The following is a 25,244-nucleotide window of genomic DNA, read 5'->3' on the forward strand; positions in this document are numbered from 1 at the left end:
GGTAAATTATACCAACACCTCTACTATAATTTCTGCCATTTCTTTCAGTACCCTGGGATGCATTCTATCATGACCAGGGGACTTATCTATCTTCAGGCCCTCAAGTTTGCTCAGCACTACCTCTTTAGTGATAGCTATTGTATCGAGCTCCTCCCCTCCTATCACATCCATAACATCTCTGGCATGTTTGATGTGTCCTCCAACACAAAATATTTATTCAAAGCCTCGGCCCTTTCCTCATTATCCAATATCAATTCCCCCTTCTTGTCCTCCAAAGGACCTACATTCACGTTAGCCACCCTTTTCCGCTTTATATAATTATAAAAAATTTTACTATTCGATTTTATATCTTGCGCTACCTTATTTTCACAATCTAGCTTCCCTTTCTTTATTACTTGCTTAGTGGTTCTTTGTTGCTTTTTAAAGTTTTCCTAATCTTCCAGTTTCCCACTACTCTAATGACTTTGTATGCACGAGCTATTGTTTGATTACCTCTTTTATTTCCTTAGTTATCCAAAGCTGTCTCTCCCCACCCTTACCGTCCTTGCTTTTAACTAGAATATACTTCTGTTGAGCACCGTGAAAAATCTCTTTGAAAGTCTTCCACTGTTCCTCAGCCATCCCACCATATAGCCTGTGCTCCCAATCTGCACCAGCCAAATCCTCCCTCATTCCATTGTTTAGGCATAACACATTGGCTTTAGTTCAAACTATTGCACCCTCCATTTGTATAAGAAACTCAGTCATACAGTGATCACTCTTTTCTAGAGAATCCCTAACTACAACATCACTAATTTTACCTGTCTCATTGCACAGGACCATATCTAAGATAGCACGTTCCCTTATAGGTTCAGTAACATGCTATTCAAGAACGCCATCATGGATGCATTCTATGAAGGCCTTCTCAAGACTGCCTTGACCAACTTGATTCACCCAATCTATGTGCAACTTAAAGTCCCCCATGATAACTACTGTTCCATTCTTACATGCCTCAGATATTTCTGTTCATTGCCGGTGCCACTGTAATGCTATTTTTCGGTGGCCGATAGACAACTCCCACCAGTGATTTTTTTCCCTTTACTATTCCTAACCTCTACCCAGATGGACTCAACATTCTGCTCCTTAGATCTTATATTGTCTCTCACTATTGCCCTGATCTGATCTTTAATTAACAGCACCACCCCACTTCCCTTGCCTTCCTGCCTATCCTTCCATATTACCTGATATCCTAGGCTATTTAATTCCCACTCCTCTCCATCCTGCAACCACATCTCTGTAATGGCCACTATATCATACTGATTTGTGCAACAAGTTCACTGACCTTGTTTCGAATACTACGGGCATTCAAATAAAGTGCCCTTACACTCACTGTGCTTTTAAAATTTTGTAATCTTATACTCTTTTCCACTTGACTTTTCTTCACTCCACTCTTAATTTTCTCTTTTTTATCTTTTGCTTTTTCTTTATCTTTATCCACACTTTTCTTTTTTACTTTATCCATACTTCTCCAATCTATCGAACCCAGTGCGGAATACTGTTGTACTTTCCTTGATCTAGGAAAGCATAAGTAATCAATCCTTCCTGATGTGTAACGTACACAAACAGCCAAAACAGACGCCATTTTCCTTTAGGAAGGCAATCTTCTCAGCAGGAGCCCTTTTCTACACCTGAAGGCACAAATCCAATGTGTGTTCACTCCTGTAGAACAGACAAACCCTTCCATTAGTTCCAGGTTCAATTTTAGCATTACACCTCACAATGACCACAATAGTGGCCTATTTAGCCTTAAAACAAAGTTGTGTCTTAGTTCTTTCTTTATACCTTTTCTTATTGCCAGTGATGTAGCATTATTCCCCAACACAGGGTGTGTAACAATCTTTAATTGCCTTTCTATAAAATCAACAACATCAGTGAAAGTAATCTTACGGTTGTGCTTTTCACGCAGTTTACAGATTACAGTTTTTCATTTATCCCACAGCACACAGGGCAATTTCTTCACAACAATCAACATATTAGCAGGCATGTCATGTCCAGTTCACACATGTACTGCACTTCTTCCAGTCTCTAAGCAAAAGACAATAGCCTTGAAGAGCTCTCATAGAAACTTAGAAAGCCCACAGCACAATACAGGCCCTTCGGCCCACAATGCTGTGCCAAACATGTACTTACTTTAGAAATTACCTAGGGTTACCCATAGCCCTCTATTTTTCTAAGCTTAATGTACCTATTCAGGAGTCTCTTAAAAGGCCCTATCATATCCGCCTCCACCACTGTCGCCGGCAGCCCGTTCCACGCACTCACCACTCACTACGCAAAAAACTTACCCCTGACATCTCCTCTCTACCTACTTCCAAACACCTTAAAACTGTGCCCTCTCATGTTAGCCATTTCAGCCCTGGGAGAAAGCCTCTGACTATCCATACGATCAATGCCTCTCATCATCTTATACACCTCTATCAGGTCACCTCTCATCCTCCGTTGCCCCAAGGAGAAAAGGCCGAGTTCACTCAACCTATTCTTATAAGGCATGGTTCCCAATCCAGCCAACATCCTTGTAAATCTCCTCTGCACCATTTCTATAGTTTTCATATCCTTCCTGTAGTGAGGTGACCAGAAATGAGCACAGTACTCCAAGTGGGGTCTGACCAGGGCCCTATATAGCTGTAACATTACCTCTTGGCTCTTAAACTCAATCCAACAGTTGATGGCCAATGCACCGTATGCCTTATTAACCACAGTCAACCTGCGTAGTAGCTTTGAGTGTCCTATAGACTCGGACCCCAAGATCCATCTGATCCTCCACACTGCCAAGAGTCTTACCATTAATACTATATTTTGCCATCGTATTTGACCTACCAAAATGAACCACCTCACATTTATCTGGGTTGAACTCCATCTGCCACTTCTCAGTCCCATTTTGCACCCTATTGGTGTCCTGTTCTAACCTCTGACAGCCCTCCACACTATCCACAACAGCCCAACCTTTGTGTCATCAGCAAATTTACTAACACATCCCTCCACTTCCTCATCCAGGTCATTTGTAAAAATCACGAAGAGAAGGGGTCCCAGAACAGATCCCTCAGGCATACCACTGGTCACTGACCTCCATGCAGAATATAACCATCTACAACCGCTCTTTGCCTTCTGTGGGCAAGCCAGTTCTGGATCCACAAAGCAATGTCCCCTTGGATCCCATGCCTCCTTACTTTCTCAATAAGCCTTGCATGGGGCTCCTTATCAAATGCCTTGCTGGAATCCATATACACTACATCTACTGCTCTACCTTCATCAACGTGTTTAGTCACATCCTCAAAAAATTCAATCAGGCTTGAAGGCACGATCTGCCTTTGACAAAGCCGTGCTGACTATTCCTCATCATATTATGCCTCTCCAAATGTTCATAAATCCTGCCTCTCAGGATCTTTTCCATCAACTTACCAATCACAGAAGTAAGACTCACTGGTCTATAATTTCCTGGGCTATCTCTACTCCCTTTCTTGAATAAGGGAACAAGATCTGCAACTCTCCAATCCTCTGGAACCTCTCCTGTCTCCATTGATGATGCAAATATCATTGCCAGAGGCTCAGCAGTCTCCTCCCTCGCCTCCCACAGTAGCCTGGGGTACGTCTCATCTGGTCCCAGAGACTTATCCAACTTGATGCTTTCCAAAAGCTCCAGCACATCCTCTTTCTTCATGTCTATGTGCTCAAGTTTTCATATTCGTTAAGTATCTCTGCTATCTCCTCCGGTTTCATACCCACTTTTCCACTGTCACACTTGATTGGTCCTATTCTCTCACGTCTTATCCTCTTGCTCTTCACATAGTTGTAGAATGCCTTGGGGTTTTCCTTAATCCTGCTCGCCAAGGCCTTATTAGCGCAGGCTGAGAGTAAACACATTTCTTTTGGAGGTTTGTTCATGTATCCCAAATGCTTGAGGAACAAAAGAATCAACATTGACATTGAGTTTTTTTGTTTTTCTCTGTGCCTTTTCAATACAGGATCTCACACCACAGGAATGTCCTGCTGGAACACTTTCAGCACTCACCATACTAACATTAACTTTAGCCATCTGTGTGGCAATTTCTTCCTCCAGTTTAAGCTGTTCCTTCCTTTTCCAGAGCTGTCCCTCTTGCTCTTCCAGCACATGTTTGTCCTTCAATAATTGTTTTTGCGCATTTATTGCAGCTAAATAAGCCTCTGTTTTAATGCATGTAGTAGATATAGAAAATCTTCTCCTGAGCTTTGAGTGCAGACATTTGACATACTGTTGTTCAGTTTCCCATCATCTTGTGGGTTAGCTGCTATATGCATAATCAAAATATGCCTTGGAATTTGAGAAACGTTGTTGATGGAAAGTGAGACACATATTCACTTATTGCAGCAACTTGATCTTCAATATAACATGTCTAGGTCAACCATTGTTTCGTATCCTTTATGAATGCACTGCAATAGTGATCAATGTTTGAAAAACACCCATTTTGTCTAGATTACTTGACCTTGGAAAGTAATGAGAGATTAGATGTGATGCAGTTTAGCAACAGCTTCACAGGGACGGGTCAAGCCCTCAAGACGAGATTGAACTTCTAAGGCATTTATTTTAGTTTTCATAAGATGATTAATTGGTGGTATTAAACCTTTAATTTTGTTCAGATTTGTTTCATACTCTTTTCAAGCCAATGATGGAATCAATATTTCATTTTCCAACTTGTTCTCTTTCTCTGTCTCTATACTAAACAGATGACATTTTCTCTACCTTCCTTCTTTATCTATTGTGCCTGGCATGACAATTCCACAAAGTCTCTCTGGAGTGCAACTAGAAAATATTATTTCAAAAGGAAATTACAAAAATTATTTTAACCATTGTAGGAGCCATTTTCTTTCCATTTGGGCCAAGCATCAATTTTCTGTTGTATCGTATTTTGGGGTGTGTTTATTATGGTAGCCTGTCACGTGGGTTGGGGCGTAGTAAAAGCAAATGAGTATAGTTACATATTCACACTTTGGGTTAGTTAGTTGTTAGTGGGGGAGGGGGGTGAGCTACGGGAATTATATTTTTTTGTTGACCACTATTCGATCATTAACTAGAATGCTTAGATACATATAGAACACTAATTCTGACATTACTGGATAGAATGCTTAGTTACACTGACTTGAATGTTAAGATAGCTATATCACTTACCGGTAGTTAGTTTTGTTAGTTTCTTTTATATTGCTACAAGGTCAATCATCTTTACTGATTTCATAATAAAGGATTGAATGTACCTTTTTCAACTTTGGAACTTCGTTATTTGGAAGCACATCATAGAGTGTCGATCCCCTGCCTTAGACATTCTGCTGTTTTGGTTTGTTTTAAAGTAATTGCTACATTTTGTCAACAAAAAAAAAGTTATACCAAACAGACACCAGAATACAGTAAAAGCTTGCCTCAGACCTGTTGACAAAATTAGAATCACAACATGTCAGGAACTCAAGAAGCTTGTGGTAGGATTATCTGCAACCTTTTGTTGATTCATGTTGTGTGCTTGTAGCTTGAACATAGTTCGAATGGTCAATGCTGCCCATCCGTGGCTTGATTGTGCCTAAGGGGTCATCGATTTGTTTTACTGAATGCTTATGCAGATGCTGGAAATCTGAAAATTAAAGCAAAAGATGCTCATTCAGTCAGGCTGCATGTCTTAATATTAAGACCAGAGGATATAGGAGCAGAATTAGGCCATTTGGCTCATCGAATCTGCTCCACCATTTCATCATAACTGATCCATTGGCCTTCACAGATGCAAAGAATTCCACAGATTCACCACTGTCTGGCTAAAGAAATTCCTCTTCATCTCTGTTCTAAAAGGATGCCCCTCTATTCTGAGCTGTGTCCTCTGGTTTTAGACTCTCCCACCATAGGAAACATCCTCTACACATCCACTCTATCAAGACATTTCACCATTCAATTAGGTCACCCCTCATTCTTCTGAATTCTAGGGAATACAGGCCCAGAGACAACAAACACTCTGCATATGACAAGTCATAACCCTCTCCAGTTTCAGCACAGCCTTTCTAAGATAATGGGTCAAAGACTGCTCACAATACTCCAAGTGAAACCTCACCAGTGCTTTATAAAGTCTCAACATTACATCCTTGCTTTTATATTCCAGTCCTCTTGAAATGAATGCTAACATCACATTTGCCCTCCTCACCACAGACCAAACCTGAAAATTAACCTTTAGCAAATCCCACATAGGGACTTCCAAGTCCCTTTGTGCCTCAGGTTTTTTTTTTGTATTTTCTCTCCATTTGGAAAATAATTAACCAAATTTCTTCTACCAAAGTGCATGACCATACACTTCCTAACACTGCCACTTGTTTGCCATTTTCCTAATTTGTCTAAATCCTTCTGTAGCCTCTCTACTTCCTCAAAACTACCTACCCCTCCACCTATCACCTGCAAATGTTGCAAGAAAGCCAGCAATTCCATCATATAAATCATTGACATATTATGTAAAAAGAAATGGTCCCAACACAGACCTCTGTGGAACACAACTAGTCACTGGCAGCCAACCAGAAAAAGACCCCTTTGTTCCCATGCTTTGCCTCCTGCCAATCAGCCTCTGTTTTCTCCATGCTAGAATCTTTTCTGTAATACCATGGGCTCATAGCATGTTACGCAGACTCACGTGTATCACCTTGTCAAAGGCCTTCTGAAAATCCAAGTACACAACATTAGCCAATTCTCCTTTGTCTATCCTGTTTGTTAGTTCTTCAAAGAATTCCAACTGATTTCTCAGGCAAAATTTCCCTTGAGGAGACCATGCTGACTATGGCCTATTTTATCATGTGCCTCCAAGTACCCTGAAAACACGTCCTTAACAACCAACTCCAACATCTTCCCAACCACTGAAGTCACACCAACTAGCCTATAATTTCCTTTCTTCTGCCTCTCTCCCTTCTAAAGAGTGAAGTGACATTTGTAAATTTCCAGTCTTCTGGAACCATTCCAGAATCTAATGGTATTTGATGAAGTGCCACATAAGAAGCTTAATAAAATTAGGAGCTTACTCTAAAGGTACTATTACTGAATAAGTAGGAGATAACACAACAAAAGTAATGGCTGGCAATTATATTTTTGGACCATGGAAGATGAAAAATAGCATTCTCAGAGCTCAGTTTTGGAACTGAAGCTATACCAATAATAATTAGTATGGCAATTTTTATATAAGATAAACTATCAGCATTAGACAATGTCACTAAACCCAATGTGATGTAAAACCATATAATATTACAATGACAGATTTTTTAGATACTACATGAACATTTTGGTAGGAAGTTTAAGCTTTGTCATCCTCATGGCCTTGGCATCCTTCTCAAAAGCCAAAACTGGATCTAATATTTGTTGAAATTTATAATATATAATTCATATAGAATAAGAGTTAACACCATACACCTTTGTAATTTTATCTCATTGACAAAATAACCTAGAATTTCCTTATTTTAAAAGTAGTTTTTCTTTTTTTTGCTTTCTTCCTCCCAAGGCTTTGAAAATTATACACTGTTATCACAAGTTATTTTGTTGACCGGATTCTTTGGTTGATTTGACCTCTGCTGTTACATAATTATTTCTGAGGTATTTGTTTTTGAAACTCGGGAACTTGTAACACATAAAGCAATAACAGTTACTGAACAAACGTGAACATCCACATATTAATGTCAGGAATAGATACCTCATTGTGTATGTGTCTTTTGCTGTGATTATTTGCTTTGTATGGTCACTTCTGGTTTGACCTTGGATGCAAACTGAATCCTTTTTCAAACTGTAGTTTGGAATTTCTTCATCAAGCTCACATCACTGTGTTTCACACTTGTTCTCAGATCTGATTAATCTAAATCACTCGTGAAATTGTGTTTCACTTCTTGCCTCTTTTTTTCTTTCCATTTAACCTGTTCCGAGATCAGTCACATGTGAAAATGATGATTATATTAGCAGCTATATTATTATATATTATAAACCAGTGATAGTGTGCAGAGTTGCTTGGTACTTAAATATGTGAGTTATTGCAAAGCTAGTGTAATTTGCTTCTTCGGGTTGTCTTTTAGCACAGAGAAGCAGAGTAATAGGAAGGAATCAATGGATGTTTGCTGTTGTTACAGTGCATATTAACGTTGAATAAATGTGAAGTGAACTAAAGTCCACTGTCAGACATTATTTCCATCAGTACGATATATGTAGCAAAGATCCATTTAGTTACTTAATGTCTGAACCATTTTTGTACAACTACCTACAAATCTGACTTCAATCCATTTTCACTGTGCAGCAGGGAGCACAAGGAAATGATCATTCCTATATTGACTGAAGTTAATTTAGACTTGTGGGAATGGCTGACTGAAACATTTCCATGATCCAGATAGGTGATATTCCTCCACACTGCTGGCAAACTGTAAAAATCGACACAACTTTCTCTAGCTCTGTATTAATGTTTGGCCAATAAACAGAACAGTTGTGCATGGCCTTCATATTAACAACTTCAGTGTGTTCAGCCACAATCCTTTATTTCATGGGAACACTTGGTAGGAATGATTACTGATGTCTCCATTTAAAATATCCTTGAAGGGCTGATAATACAAATCCATGATTATAGAATGGCTGTAATGCTTCATTTTGACATTTCTCCTGGCTGGCCAATCTTCTCACAGATTTGTTTTAGTACCATATATAGAGAAGATACTATCGTAACTACTGTGTCTTGCTGATCAATCTTATTGACTAACTGGAAAATCCTTGTCTGCAAACTGCAGTGTGAAAATCAAACTCTTGTTGCCAACATCTGAAAGCTCCTTTGGTGAACTGGATGGAGCATCCGTTTCAGAAGCTAAAACTCTTGCCCAATCCCAAACTTTTCCTATAATATCTGATCATTCAATAATCCATTTTAATTGTGGACAACTTGAAACTCTGACCATTATAGCATGCCATGTAATATTGTGCAGATATTATATAAATGATTTTTTAAGAGAAGTTCATTCTCTTTTTGCTAATGGTGCATTTAAAACCATAATTCTGTCTGCTGTCTTCCGTTTTGTATGTTGCAACCACTTGTCCTATTTTTAAACAAATATTTCTTGAAAGAACAGTGGCATGGGGTACATATTCATCAGTTCATGAAAGCCAGTACTTTTCCATCCGCGACTTGCAGCCCACTAATGCAGTCACACGATGCTGTCCTCGTTACTGGACCAAACCTTGTAAGCTACCATTACAGCAGCAACAAACACAGGGCAGAATTCTCTGGCACTCTTGCCGTTCTTTCCACGGAAGCTGTAATCCAACACACCAGGTCAAATGTAGGGCACCTTTGCTAAAGCACTCCCTGTTTTTTTAAAAAAAATCTTAGGCCTTATATAAACCTGTCTCCCTAATAACATGTCTCCAGAGTTACATCTTGATTGATCTTTGAAAGCTGAAATACAATCATTCTTGTCTTCCCCTAGGTCTTAACTTATAGCTGTCTAGTATCTCAGGTGGCTGTGGATTTGAAGTATCCTCCCAACCCCTGAACTACATCTGGAATCAAAAGTTTACTACTACATATAATGCTTATATGTTTTCCAGCTCAACAGATTTTTTTGCCCTTGAGAAACATCTCTACGTAGGATGTGAATGATTCCTCTGTCTTGCCACATAACTTCAGGCTTCCCATGAAACATAGAAATATAAAAAAAATTACAGCACAATACAGGCCCTTCAGCCCACAATGCTGTGCCAAACATGTACTTACTTTAGAAATTAGCTAGTGTTACCCATAGCCTCTATTTTTCTAAGCTCTATCCAGGAGTCTCTTAAAAGACCCTATTGAATCTGCCTCCACCACAATGGCCATCAGCCCATTCCACGCACTCACCACTCTCTGCGTAAAAGACTGAACCCTAATATCTCCTCTGTACCTGCTTCCACACACCTTAAAACTGTGCCCTATTGTGATAGCCATATTAGACCTGGGAAAAAGCCTCTCATCATCTTATACACCTCTATCAGGTCTTCTCTCATCCTTTGCCGCTCCAAGGAGAAAAGGCTGAGTTCACTCAACCTATTCTCGTAAGGCATGCTCCACAATCCAGGCAACATCCTTGTAACTCTCCTCTGCACCCTTTCTATAGTTTCACTATCATTCTTGTAGTGAGGTGACCAGAACTGAGCACAGTACTCCAAGTGGGGTCTGACCAGGGTCCTATATAGCTGAAACATTACCTCTCCGCTCTTAAACAATCCCACGATTGATGAAGGTCAATGCACCTTATGCCTTCTTAACCACAGAGTCAACCTGTGCACTAGCTTTGAGTGTCCTATGGATTCAGACCCCAAGATCCCTCTGATCCTCCACACTGCCAAGTGTCTAACCATTAATTCTATATTCTGACGTCATATTTGACCTACCAAAATAAACCACCTCACATTTAACTGGGTTGAACTCCATCTACCACTTCTCAGCCCAGTTATGCATCCTATCAATGTCCTGCTGTAACCTCTGACAGCCCTCCACACTATCCACAACACCTCCAACCTTTGTGTCATCATCAAATTTACTAACCCATCCCTCCAGTTCCTCATCCAGGTCATTTGTAAAAATCACAAAGAATAGGGATCCCAGAACAGGTCCCTGAGGCAGCCCACTGGTCACCGACCTCCATGCAGAATATGACCCATCTACAACCACTCTTTTCCTTCTGTGGGCAAGCCAATTCTGGATCCACAAAGCAAGGCCCCCATGGATCCCATACCTCCTTACTTTCTCAATAAGTCTTGCATGGGGTTCCTTATCAAATGCCTTGCTGAAATCCATATACACTACATCTACTGCTCTACCTTCATCAATGTGTTTAGTCACACCCTCAAAAAATTCAATCAGGCTCGTAAGGTATGACCTGCCTTTGACAAAGCCATGTTGACTATTCCTCATCATACTATGCCTCGCCAAATGTTAATAAATCCAGACTCACTGGTCTATAATTTTCTGGGCTATATATACTCCCTTTCTTGATTAAGGGAACAATATCTGCAACCCTCCAATCCTCCAGAACCTGCCCCTTCCCCACTGATGATGCAAATATCATTGCCAGAGGCTCAGCAATCTCCTCCCTCACCTCCCACAGTAGCCTGGGGTACATCTCATTGAGTCCCAGAGACTTGTCCAACTTGATGCTTGAAAACTCCAGCACATCCTCTTTCTTAATGTCTATATGCTTAAGCTTTTCAAACTGCTGTAAATCAACCCGACAATCACCAAGATCCTTTTCCATAGTGAATACTGAAGCAAAGGGTTCATTAAGTACCTCAGCTATCTCTTCTGGTTCCATACACACTTTTCCACTGTCACACTTGATTGGTCCTATTCTGTCACATCTTATCGTCTTGCTCTTCATATACTTGTAGAATGCCTTGCGGTTTTCTTTAGTCCTGCTCGCCAAGGCCTTCTCATGGCCCCTTCTGGGTCTCCTAATTTCATTCTTAAGCTCTTTCCTGCTAGCCTTATAATCTTCTAGCTCTCTATCATTACCTAGTTTTTTGAACCTTTTGTAAGCATTTCCTTTCTTCTTCACTAGATTTTCAACAGCCCTTGTACACCATGTTTCCTGTACCCTACCATCCTTGCCTTGTCTCTATGCAGAATGCCATGCAAATATCCCCTGAACATTTGGCACATTTCTGCTGTACATTTCACTGAGAACATTTGTTCCCAATTTATGCTTCCAAGTTCCTGCCTGGTAGCCTCATATTTCTCCTTACTCTAATTTAACACTTTCCTAACTTGTCTGTTCCTATCCCCCTCCAATGTTATGGTAAAGGAGATAGAATTGTTTGTTTGTTTTTTTTTAATATAAATTTTTATTCGATTTTTTAGATAATTACAGAAATAGAATAGTGAAATAATGATATATATATATATATATATATATATATATATATATATCAGCCCTCCCCCCCCCTTACATCCCTATCTAAAAAGAGGAAAAAAGAAAGAAAGAAAGAAAGACTGACTGCCTGGATATCGGAAGAACCCCACATGCTCCATGGAATTCAAAATAACTTTAATATATATACTTATTTTTCCCCAAATGACTAATAACTTTATCTTCAGAGCACCTATATATTTAATCCTGTTTTTTGTAAATATGGGCACCAAATTTTCAGAAATATGTCATATTTATTTCTTAAATTATAGGTAATTTTTTCAAGTGGAATGCAGCTAAAAATTTCATTATTCCAACAGTCCATAGTTAAGTATGAATCTGATTTCCAAGTTACTGCAATAGTCTTTTTGGCTACTGCCAAAGCAATTTTTATAAATTCTTTCCGATATTTGTTCAATTTGAGTTTTGGTTTTATCTCTTCAATATCACCTAATAAAAATAATATTGGGTTATGTGGAAGTTGTATTCCGATAATTTGTTCCAATAAAACTCTTAAATTTATCCAAAAAGGTTGAATTTTGGCACAGGAGCAATGTAAAAAAGTACCAATATCTTGATTACATTGAAAACATCGATCAGATAAATTTGGATTTTATTTATTTATTTTTATAAAAAATTATATTGTACTAATCTAAGTCGGACATTTATTGTATTTGTCATACTATCAAGACATAGTCTTGACCAACTTGTTTCATCAATTTTAATATTCAAATCAGTTTCCCATTTTTTTCTTGACTTATGGATTCCTGGTTTAATTGTCTGTTTTTGAATCAAATTATACATACAAGACGTAATTTTTAAAATTTTTCCTTTTTGAATTAAAGTTTCTATTTCATTTGGTTTTGGCAGTAACATTGTATGACTCAGTTTATCTCTTAAATAGCTCTTTAATTGAAAATAACAGAAAAGAGTGTTGTTTGATATTTTATATTTATTCTTTAATTGATCAAATGACATCAATATACCTCCTTCAAAACAATCTCCTATATATCTAATCCCTTTTTGAAAACAGTTATATAAAAGTTGGTTATCCATTGTAAAATGAATGAGTCTATTTTGAATTAAAGGTCTCTTTGCTAATAAAGATTTCTTTATCTCATCATCAACATTTATCTTATTCCATAAATCAATTAAATGTTTTAATATAAGGGATTCTTTCTTTTCCCGAGGAGATAGAATTGTGATCACTATCTCCAAAATGCTCTCCCACTGAGAGACCTGACACCTGACCAGGTTCATTTCCCAATACCAGATCAAGTACAACCTCTCCTCTTGTAGACTTGTCAACATATTGTGTCAGAAAACCTTCCTTATCACACCTAACATACTCCACCCCGTCTAAATCCCTTGCTCTAGGAAATGCCAATCAAAATTTGGGAAATTAAAATCTCCCACCACAACAACCCTGTTATTATTACACCTTTCCAGAATCTGTCTCCCTATCTGCTCCTCGATGTCCCTGTTACTACTGGGTGGTCTATAAAAATCACTCAGTAGAGTTATTGACCCCTTTCTGTTTCTAACTTCCACCCACAGAGACTCAGTAGAGAATCCCTCCATGACTTCCTCCTTTTCTGAAGCTGTGACACTATGTCTGATCAGCTGTGCCAAGCCCCCACCTCTTTAGCCTCCCTCCATATCCTTTCTGAAACATCTAAAACCTGGCACTCTAAGTAACCATTCCTGCCCCTGGGCCATCCAAGTTTCTGTAATGGCCACAACATCATAGCTCCAAGTACTGATCCACACTCTAAGCTCATTTGCTTTGTTCATGATGCTTCTTGCATTAAAATAGAGACATCTCAAACTATCGGTCTGAGCGTATCCCTTTTCTATCACCTGCCTTTCTTCAATCTCGCACGGTCTCCAAGCTTTCTCTATATGTGAATCAACTGCCACTTCCTCCATCTCTTTAGCTCGGTTCCCACCCCCAGCAATTCTAGCTTAAACTCTCCCCAATAGCCTTAGCAAACCTCCCTGCCAGGATATTGGTCCCCCTCGGATTCAGATTCAAGTACAGCCCGTCCTTTTTGTACAGGTCACACATGCCCTAGAACAGGTCCCAATGATCCAGAAGCCTGAATCCCTGCCCCCTGCTCCAATCCCTCAGCCACGCATTTATCCTCCACCTCACTCTATTCCTATACTCACTGTCACGTGGCACAGCCAGTAATCCTGAGATTACTACCTTTGAGATCCTGCTTCTTAACTTCCTTCCTAACTCCCTGTGGTCTGTTTTCAGGACCTCTTCCCTTTTCCTATCTATGTCATTGGTACCAATATGTACCACGACCTCTGGCTGTTACCTTCCCACTTCAGGATATTGTGGACCCAATCAGAAACATCCCGGACCCTGGCACCTGGGAGGCAAACTACCACCTGCATTTCTTTCCTGCGTCCACAGAATCACCTGTCTGACCCCCTCTTACTGCTGCCTTCTTCCTTTCCCTACCCTTCTGAGCCACAGGGCCAGACTCTGTCAGAGGCACGGCCACCGTTGCTTCCCCCAGGTAGGCCGTCCCCCCAACAGTACTCAAACAGGAGTACTTATTGTTAAGGGGGACAGCCACAGGGGTACTCTCTAGTATCTGACTCCTGCCCTTCCCTCTCCTGACTGTTACCCACTTATCTGTCTCCCGAAGCCCCGGTGTGACTACTTGCCTATAGCTCCTATCTATCACCTTCTCACTTTCCATGACCAGGCGAAGGTCATCAAACTGCATCTCCAGTTCCCTAAACTAGTCCCTAAGGAGCTGCAACTTGACACACCTGGTGCAGATGTGGCCGTCCAGGAGGCTGGGAGTCTCCCGCACATCCCACAACTGACACCCAGTGATGTTTGAACCATTATTTTCTTTCTCTTCCCACCAAAATGATGTTGCAATATTTAAACCTCCTGAGTGATTACAATGTTACCATCAGCTTATTCCACCGACTACCCAGATTATACAGTCAAAAGCCACTGTTTGAAGTTCTGTGTCTCCTTTTGTTCTGACTGGCAAGGCCTATGTGAAAGGGATACTGAGCCTTAAGTCAGGAATATGACATTGTGAGCCCTGCTGTTTTTCTTTCCATTTTTGTTTGAGTTTTAAGCGTCCTCAAGGTGCAACACTAATTTTTTTGTCTTTTTATAACATCGCATCTCTGTTGATAATTTTAATGTATCCTTGGGTTAACCTAGGACAATGCTAGAATACTCACCATAACAATTACAGTGCTCAGGAGTGTCAAATAGATTGTCTACTTTGTTCTATTGAATAGGAAGGAATTCAGTGCACGTGGTACTTCCATTTTTATCCCCTCAATAACTCACTAAACTCTCCATCACACAATGGATACAAATATACAAGGGAGTGGAGGGTTTCACTGTGAGATGTAACTGGAGAAACTATGGCTTTTACTTCAGTCCAGGTAAAGATAAGAGATCAGACATATGTATTCAGAATTTTGAAATTAAAAAATATAATGATGTGTTATGATTTTATCTGAATTGAAATGAAATGCTGGAAATCAGCCAGCATCTGTTGAATCTACGTTTTGTTAAGAGCCAAGGCTTTTAGGAAAGTAGAGGCGGCAACTGAATGTTGAGGAAGGGGGGGGGGGGGGAGTTGAAAATAATTTGCTTTCAACTTTTGTGTTACATCTTCTTTATCAAAAATTTGATTCCATTTACTCTAATTCAGAAATAAATGCTTCTATTTTTATGCAGGTCAGATTACTTTCCACCAGCTGATATCCCATGTCCAAATATAACACAGATGAAAAAGCTGAAACTATATTTGCATACCAATCTATTGCAGACGCTTATCCTTCTGTTTCCAGGTACTTGGATGGGTAGTGTGCAGCAGTAACTCTACACTTTCTGTTGGTCTTGTTGTGTTTGTGTTTCTTAGGATGTGTGCCCTGTAATTTCTAAAGAACCTTACAAATTGTCTGTCCTCGTGCCAATAGAACCTGTTTCACTTGCCATTTACCCAAATTAATCTGGTTTCTGGAAAGACATGGCTTGTTGTAATCTGACACTATGATGGTCAATAGATGGAAGATGTACAATGAAATTGTTTCAACAATGCATAAAGCACACAAGAAACTATGTAAATTCCCTGCAAACTGCGTCAAAAACTGTTAGGCAATAATGGTGTTTACTACAGATTACTTAGTGACCTAGGAAACATACCAGACATTCTCTATTTGTTGGGCGTTGCTTGTGGATCGGTAGCATACTCACCTCTGAGTGGGAAAGATCTGGGCTGAAACCTCACACCAGAGAACTGGAAAAATATACAGACCTGGCACCACAGTGTAAAAGGAATACTACAGAGCAGGAGTTGACATCTTTCAGATGAGATATTAAACTGAGGCACCATTTGCTCTTTTTGGAAGATTCCATGGCATTACCTGAGGAAGAGAAGTGGATTTCCTGATAGGATTTAATCAATGCTTACCTCCTAGTCCAGATCACCAATTACCTTACCTGAATGCTAATGTTGTCCTCTCAGCTAATTTGCACAAATTAGCTGATTTAATTACTACCTTACTGTGAGTATTCTTTAAAAGTACGTCATTTACTGTAAAATGAGAAGTTTGAGAAGTTGCAGATAAATATGCCTTTTTATATTTTTGTGTATGTTTGCATGGTGCTATACTGCCAAAATTAAACACTGTCTACCCTCACTCCTTTATTTGGGTTGCACAGTCTTGTACATGGTTACTGCTAGTTTCCAGCTCTGAAAAACTCTAGTAGAAGTTGTTATTCTTCTAATATTTCAGATTTGGAATCAGAGATTTTCAGGAGGTTGACTCTTAATATTGATCACTGTAGTACCCATTCCCAACTTTTTGAGTCTCTGCTCTGAGCTCCCTCGGGAACTATGTTAAACAGAACTTAATCTTCCTTTGCATCTCCTCCATCAAGCCCACCTCTGAAGCATTTGAAATTCATGACAGCTTCTACTTCCCACTTTGAGTTACTCTCAAAATTTTTCCGATCAGTTTTAGTGCCTGCACAACTACGCACTTGCTTCAGCACAATTCAAGTCTATCTTAAGATTTGCAGGCTTTCTTTAGCTTTAACTGACTCTAGCCTTGACAGTAATCCCTATCCCCATGTCCCCATTTGATATGTATAGGAGATCCACAATGTGTTAGCACTGGCTGAGCATTAGAATTGGGAGCAAGAGTGGACTATTCAGTCCCTTGAGACTACACCACCATTCTGTCTGATCTTCTACCCCCAGCACCTGCCCTATTCCCATGTCCACTGTGGAGTCAATGCACTGAGAGGTCTGCTTGTGTGCTGTACATCTCTCTGTGACTCTACATAAAACCATACTTCACCCAACACTCAGAGGTTCATTACAAATATACCATACCTTAGATATTAGGTTTGCTCTTTTTCAACATTATGTTTGTGTTGTCGTGTGAATGAAATCGCTGGAGAAATTTACTGGTAGATACAAAGCAGCTTCTTTATTTGACAAAACAAGGTACAGCAGGCATCATATGGAGACGCTTTCGGTGGAAAGGTCTGTTGGCCCAACGTGGGGCTTGATATTTATGTATTAAGCACAAAGGACAATTCCATATTTACAAAGTATAGACAATGCTTTCTTTTGAAACTACATACAAACTTCACACCTCTTGATTCGCTTCCATCCCACAGATGCTAGCATTGTCTGGACTGGGATTCATAGCTTGCAGGAATGCATTGTTCCAAATCAAATCCACAATACATTGTCAAGGAATAGAAGACTGGTAGCCAAAGCCATTTGCTGAATGTAAATGACCTAAACCCAAAAATCACTCTAACAGTTTTTTTAAATCTTTAATAACTTGTATTCCAACTTGATGATGAAACTGATTACTTTAGTACATATTTAAGATTAAACCTGCAACTTTCCTGGTGATTCATCTACTGACAGGAATACTTTTAGACATAGGGACTTACAAAATGCAAATCAGTTCCTTTGTCCAAAAGCTCCACTATCAAACTCCCATTTATTTACACTAATCTTTCATGGATCCCATTTTTATCCTCCTCACATTCCCATCAACTCCACCAGATTCTATCACTTACCCACCCGTGTAACCCTCATCCTGTACAGTTTTACAATGTGTGAAGAAAGTGGAGCATGAAGAAGAAACCCACATCTAAAATAGATTGGTATAGCACTGAGTTCAGGGTCAGAGCAGTCAGCTGAGGCTGTATGTGTTCCTAGGTGCGAGCATGCACTGAGACAATGTTCATTATCATGTTCAACAGGTGAAAAAGCATATGAATAAGTCATCAACATTCTATTCGAGGCTAGAAGCCAGGAACCTGCCCCAGAATTATTTTTGTGGGCATTTTTGTGACATACTGTGGTCTTAGATGCATTAGAGCCAGATTGAATGGTAACTCACTGGGTAACCATGAGACGTGGGAGCAGAATTAGTCCATCCATCCCATCGACTCTGCTCAACCATTCCATCATGGCTGTTCCCGGATCCCACTCAGCCCCATAAACCTGACTTCTCACCATATCCTTTCAAACCTTGACCAATCAGGAAATGATCAACTTCCGCCTTCAATATATGCACGGACTTGGCCTCCAACGTAGTCTATGGCAGAGCATTCTACAGATTCACTACTCTCTGGCTAAAAAACTTTCCTCCTTACCTCTGTTCTAAAGGGTCACCCCTCAATTTTGAGGCTGTGCCCTCTAGTTCTGGATATCCCCACCATAGGAAACATCTTCTCCACATCCACCCTATCCAGTCCTTTCAACATTCAGTAGGTTTCAATGAGATTCCCCTGCATTCTTCTAAATTCCAGTGATAATAGGCCCAAAGCTGCTAAATGCTTCTCATATGTTAACACCTTCATTCCTGGAATCATCCTCATGAACCTCCTCTGGACTCTCTCCAATGACAATGCATCCTTTCTGAGATACGAGGCCCAAAACTGTTGACAATACTCTAAGTGCGGCCTGACTACTGTCTTATAAAGGCTTAGCATAAAGGAATTTGTTACTATTAGAAGGAGTGAATGAGATTTCTGCTAAATGGAGTCAAAAACTGGCCTTTATTATCAGAGCAAAACAAAAATAAGTTCCACATATTGTGTCTTCACTGAGTGGAGGGTCTCCTGACTTTTTTTTTGTCAGGGTGCCAAGATGATTAATTCACCTGCTGGCTATACACACTCACACTGCCTCTCACCTTTTATCTTCCTTTGATGAATGTGCACAGTTGACCTGTGCTGGATCAGTTAAGAAATTAACTGTTCAGTTCAGAACGGAGGTAGGCAGCTAGAAATTTCGAAGTCTGATCCCTCTCCCACACGCTATGTTGCAGTTTGTCTCTGAACTAAGGAACGGGGCAAAAAGCAGAGCTTGTCCCAGGGTTATCCTGGCCCCATCACACATGTATGCACAATAGAAAATGACTACCTGCAGTCAAAACTGATAGTTTTGATAGTCAAAACTGTCCACATTTATTACCTTGATAGGTCTGGAACAGCAGCCTAAAGAACTGTTCTTCAAAAGTCAGGGGATGAAGCAAGGTGTTTCAAATGGATTTTTGTTTCTTTGAACTTACAGTGCTGAACTGGTTTCCTTCATAGCACTTAAGAATAATGTACTGTGTGTTTTCTTAAAATACAGATATCTCAGATTTTGTCACCCAAAAAGCCCCTGAAATTTGACAACAGGCTTGGAGATTGCCAGTGCTTCCGATCTCCACCCCGGGGCCACCTTGATGTCGATCATAATGCCAAGGGTCAGTCTGTACCAGAGGCCGGGAAAGGTCGAGCAGATTCCGTGCCCCCAACCACTGAATGTCAACCTGCTGGTGAGCCGCTGTCTCAGCATCGGTCTAGGGTCATCAGTGAAACGCCCAGTCGCCACAGTGGCCAAAACTAGGAGTAACTGGCGAGCCAGCCTGCAGCATTCCACCTTACCAGCCATTAAATCTCTCCCAAACTCTCAGCGATCAGAAGTGAGGCGTGGTGGGGAACACGGTAAGTCGGAAACACAACCTGTCTTTCCACAACCTCTGCCTCCCAGCAACGTGCAGAGGATCACCGTTGACCTTCGATCAGCTTTAGCCAGGGTCCATGAGCCCTGCGAGCACACCGATGAGACCCTGGACGAACGCACCGTGTTGGAGGAGGTGGGCAGGGGCGTTTCTCCTAACCCCGGAGACACGTCGGCGTTTGACAGAAGTCAGCAGCCGGCAGACACCGGTAACTGGAAACAGGATCCACACCCAAAGTCTAGAAGAAGTCGAAGTAACGAAAGGTCCTTTGAACATTTGAAAATCAAAATGCCCTTGCCACCCATAGCGAACCGTCCCAGTGAACGGGAACCGGCTCCCAGGGCCCCTCTCACTTCCTCGGCCCACAACCCAAAGGTCGGCCTCCTCCAAGTCACTAAAGATGGTACACTGGCAAACCCAGACCATGACTTTCAATCCGTGAGGCGCCAAGGTAACCAAGTAGTCCCATTCCCGAAGATATTTCTAACAACTAGCCCGTCCAATGTCTCGGTGGGGGCTGAATGTGCGTCGAGGCGAGAGGTGAGATACATTTTACTGTTCCATGTAAGCGGACTTGACTCGGTTTTGCCGGCCACCGTGGAGGTTCGGTTGGGTGTCCGTGTTGTTTCACTGTCCTTCCACTTTGCTACGTGCTTCGTAATTCGGGCTAATTGCTTGTAACTATAACCTCGGGATGTTCACGGTAATTCGTCTTTAACTTTCTATTAACGGGGACGTTTATACCTGTTGTGTTACCGCTGATGGCGCAGCTTTGAAGAAGATCGAAGCTGAGTTGGGCAAGTGCTGAGACTTTAAGCAGGAGTTCTTCCTTTGGGATGTCTGCATTATTCCTTTCTATTTGCCAGAGTTCCTTCCTACTCCGGGTGAGAACTTTCCTAGAACAGGGAGGTAGACAACTGCCGTTGGCGACGAAGCGGGAAGACCCTCTTGTATGTAGTGTGTATGCGAAACCTGGGGGCGAATGTTCACCTAAGCGAGAAGCTGTGGATTAGTGCTGGGTTTGGCATTCCACTCTTGGCGTGCGTACAGCCAGAATGGGTGGCTTTCTTACTGTGCACAGTCCGCCAGTGAGATCGCAGCCGTCACGTCTTGCCCAAGTGGCACAGGATGCGCCTGTGATTTAACTTTTCGGCAGATCTATTAGGTGTGGGATTTCAATGACGTTCTTTCGTCCATAATAACCTTCCGTGGTTTGAAGTTGCACAATGATTTAATATACTACTAAAGGTTATACCAAAAGTATAATCATACATTGGCTGTATGATTAACACACGTTGCCATTAGGACCCTGACAGTTAGGCCTCCAAACAGTAGCTGGACTGTGGACTACAGATTATAACGGGAAATAGGAAAGGCGTGTCAAAAGGGCAATGTTATGACAGACACAGGACATTTTAACATGCTGGTAGATTGGGAAAATTAGATTGATGATGGATCCCAAGAGAGTGAATTTGTTGAATGCCTATGAAATGGCCTTTTAGTGCAATTTGTTGTTGAGCCTACTAGGGGATCAGTTTAACTGGATTGAGAGCAAGGTAATGAACTGGAGGCGATTAGGGAGATTAAGGTAAAGGAACCCTTAGGAGCAGTGATCACAATATGATTGAGTTCAACTTGAAATTTGACAGGGAGAGGTTGATAAGGATGATTCCGGGAATGAAAGGGTTATCAGATGAGGAACGTTTGATGGCTTTGAACTGGAATTTAGAAGGTTGGATGGTGGGGGGTGGGATTTCATTAAAGCCTTTCATAGGCTCAGACAGAATACAGGGTGGTGCTCCTCGACCCTGAGGGTAGCCTCAACAGGCACAAAGGGAGGTCATGGACCTACATGTTGGAATAGGAATGGGAATCACAATTAAAATGTTTGGTCATTGGGAAGTTCCGCTTTTGGCAGATGTGCCTGATGTCCGATGGGTCTCACCAATGTAAGGGAGGCTGCACCAGGAACACTGGATGCAATAGACAACTCCAACTGATTCGCAGGTGAAGTGCAGCCTCACCTGAAAGGACTGTTTGGGACCCTGACTGGAGGTGAGTGTGGGGGTGAATGAGCAGGTTTAGCACTTAGGCTGCTTGCAAAGATACGTGCTGGAGGGAGAGTAGTGCGGAGGGATGAACAGACAAGGCAATCACAGAGGAAGTGATCCCTGTGGAAAGCGGAGGGTGGAGGGAGGTTATGTTTGGTGCTAGGATCTCTTTGGAAACATCAATGGTAGAGGAAGAGAAACTCTGTTCTTTGAAAAAGGTGGATATCTCTGATGTCCTGGAAAGGAAGCTGGGTGAATGGGGGATGGGGGACGATGAAGTAAGAAGCTGGGAGAAGATGGTTGGAAAAGGTAAAGGGCTGGAGAAGGACTCTGATAAGAGCGGACTATGGGGAAAAGAAAGGAGGCAGGCACCAGGAGGAGTTAATAAGAGGGATGCCAGAGTGAAAAAGAGGGAAGGAGAGGGGAAAAGCTACTGGAAGTTGGAGAAATCAATGTTCATACCATCAGATAGGATGGTACCTAAATAGAATACTAGGTGTTGCTCCTCCAACCTGAATGTGGCCTCATCATGGCAGAAGAGAAAGCCATGGACCGACATGCTGGAAGGGGAATGGAAATTGGAATTAAAATGGTTGGCCACTGGGAAATCCTACTTTTTGTGAATGGAGCAAAAGTTGCTTGATAAGGCGAAGGTAATAGTGAGAGCATGGCCTGGATGGTGTTTTTTTTTATAATGAGTGCTGTTTCTTGTTTCAGCACTCCATGTAAGTGCACTTACTGGTGGGGAGGGATTTGCCTGCAATGGACTGGGCTGTATTTTTTTGCTTTAATTTTTTTTTAGAGAATCTTGACCAACCTGCATGTTAAAGGAATAGATCAGAGTTTTGAGCAATCTGTTGAGGATTCTACAATCCCATTTCATCAGCTGCTACATCAGATGAGGAAAAGAACGTCCAGTGCAAACCATGTGCTGATTACAGAGGTACTGAAGTGTCTGAGGGAGGAACTGTGGTTAACATCACCAAAACCCAAACATGGCCAGAACGAGTAAGTATCATAGCTGATTCCTGCCCAATTGTTCAGTGAATAAATACCTTCTCTGGGTGATACTGAGTCACAAGGACTAGATTAATTTCTTATTCTGCTGTCAGTCTTTGCTTCTTTTGATAGACAGAGTGAAGGTGCTCAACAAAGTGGTCCCCAGTCCACATTGGCTGTCATGAAGCTGCACCAGATAGAGAATGGAATTACACTGGTTGTAGTGATATTATCAAAAGCTTCTGGACCACTTATGACCCAATATTGCTCACAGAAAATAGCCACTTAGCAAGATAGCCAAGATCCGTGACAATAATGGTTATGACAAAAGCTGACCTTCATGGGCGGAGCTCTCTAGTGATGGACTGTGGGAAGCACTCTTGATACTTATTTCTAATGGGTTAAGAGTAGGATTTGTATTCTCAATGATAGCTTGGAGAATACTGCTGTGTCAGGATCTAAAACTCTTCTTGTAACACATAGAAATAATTTGTTTTTACATTTTAAAACAAAGAGCAATTTTATTCCTTAAGATTCAGCCTGGTTTTATGGCAAGGATAGCATTCATTGTCTATCCCAATGTCCCATGTAGAGATAGCTTCTTGAACTATTCTAGCATAGGCTGTGACTATTCTCACCACAGTACGGATAGTTCGGAAGTTACAGGAATTACGATGAAGGAGCATCTGCTGCCCTTGTCACTCCAGGTCATGAAGGTTACTGGGACAAAATGTTCTATTGGATCCCACAGATGCACCACCGTGGACTGTCACAAACAGAAACAAATAATTAATGTGTTAATGGACTGCAGGAAATGGGAAAATGCGACTGTATTTAGAATTAGGTAATATTTTCTCCAATTATTTTGAGAGATTTATCAAATGTTTCTAGTATTGACCATTAAATTGTCATTTGTCTTTTGTTTCAGAAGAGATGCTATTGGTCCTCTATACAACAGAAGAAGTATTCCATTCTATAGAAGGGCTGAGAACAGATTGGATGGTCAGGCAAGATGCATATATCAGTCGTCTCCCTTGAGGAGAAATAAATCACCTGTCAAGCTCAGCTTGTCCAAAAACAGGTCATTGTAACAGTGTGGTATTGTGCATGATAATTACAGTGTGGAAGCAGCAGCACAAATTACTTTAGAAACACTATACTTGTGAAGGAGAGAGTGCAAGAAAGCATCACCAAAATTACTTTAGGGATGATGGGTTTTGGAACAGGGTTGGGTGTGGTTTCCCACAAGAGAATGCCAAGCAGACTGAGCATATACTATCTAGAGTTTAGAAGATTGAGAAGTGATTACATTGAAGCATGCTGCAATCATACAAGCTTGGCAGAATAAATGTAGGGATGATGCATGTCCTGGCTGGGGTGATTAGGTCCACTTATCAGGGGCCTCCTATCAGTTATGAATCATCGGAATTCTCAGCCCTCGAGGACTCTGGAGGTTCAGTCACTGAGTATATTCATAATGGAGATCAAAAGTTTTTTGGACATTACAGTGACCAAGAGGTGAGTGTAGAAGGATAGTGCTGAGGTCACAAATAAGCGATGACATTGACAGAGCAGGATTGAGGGGCCAAATCGCAAGGGCCCGGTGGGGAAGGACCACAGTCTAGGGTCCTTCTCCCGTGGCAGTAGAGGGATGGGGGGTTGGGGGTATACCCCCTGAATGTAAATATGAAAGAACAAAGTGCCACATGGGTGGCAAAACATTAGAACTTTGAAAATGTAAAGACAGTAATGGTACCAAAAGTAAAGAATTGAAAGTCTTTGAATGGTTATTGTATATAATTTTATATTGGAATAAAGTATATTTTGTTTAATAAAAAAAATTGTTTTCTTATGTTCTTTATGGGCAGCTCTGGAAAACATTTGCATGTAATTTTAATTTCTTTTCTGCAGTGTAAAGAAGATACTGCTGGATACATTAAAACTGAAAAGTGTATTGTTAGATTGTAGAAATACAGTATCACTGGGAGTACAGCATAGAGAGCAGCATTTTCCTTTCTTCTAAAATATAAACTGGAGTCAATTAACCAATACTCCTCAATTGTCTTTTTTTATATTTTTCTTACTGTTCTAAAAAATGAGCCATATGCTTATATGCACATTAAACTCAACATGAACTAATGTGCATCTGAGCATATGGCTCATTTTTAGAACTGTAAGAAAAATATAAAAAAGACAATTGAGAAGTATTGGTTAATTGACTCC

General features: G+C 40.9%; 1 protein-coding gene across 1 annotated transcript; it reads left to right on the forward strand.

Moving 5' to 3' along the window:
* Positions 1-19,704: 19,704 nt before the first annotated feature.
* On the forward strand, positions 19,705-24,766 carry LOC140740331 (uncharacterized). The gene is made up of 3 exons (XM_073069483.1): positions 19,705-20,511; positions 22,825-23,030; positions 23,950-24,766. Exons 1-3 carry the CDS (start codon positions 19,705-19,707, stop codon positions 24,110-24,112), a joined length of 1,176 nt encoding a protein of 391 aa, XP_072925584.1. The 3' UTR covers positions 24,113-24,766.
* The last annotated feature ends 478 nt before the right edge of the window (positions 24,767-25,244 follow it).

This window comes from Hemitrygon akajei, chromosome 16 (assembly GCF_048418815.1).
Source record: "Hemitrygon akajei chromosome 16, sHemAka1.3, whole genome shotgun sequence".
NCBI lineage: Eukaryota > Metazoa > Chordata > Chondrichthyes > Myliobatiformes > Dasyatidae > Hemitrygon > Hemitrygon akajei.

Coding starts and splice junctions, on each gene's coding strand:
- LOC140740331 (XM_073069483.1), top strand. CDS start 19,705: ATGCCAAGGGTCAGTCTGTACCAGAGGCCGGGAAAGGTCGAGCAGATT. Junction 20,512..22,824: donor AATGTGCGTCGAGGCGAGAG/GTGAGATACATT, acceptor ATTTTTTTTTAG/AGAATCTTGACCAACCTGCA. Junction 23,031..23,949: donor CCCAAACATGGCCAGAACGA/GTAAGTATCATA, acceptor CTTTTGTTTCAG/AAGAGATGCTATTGGTCCTC.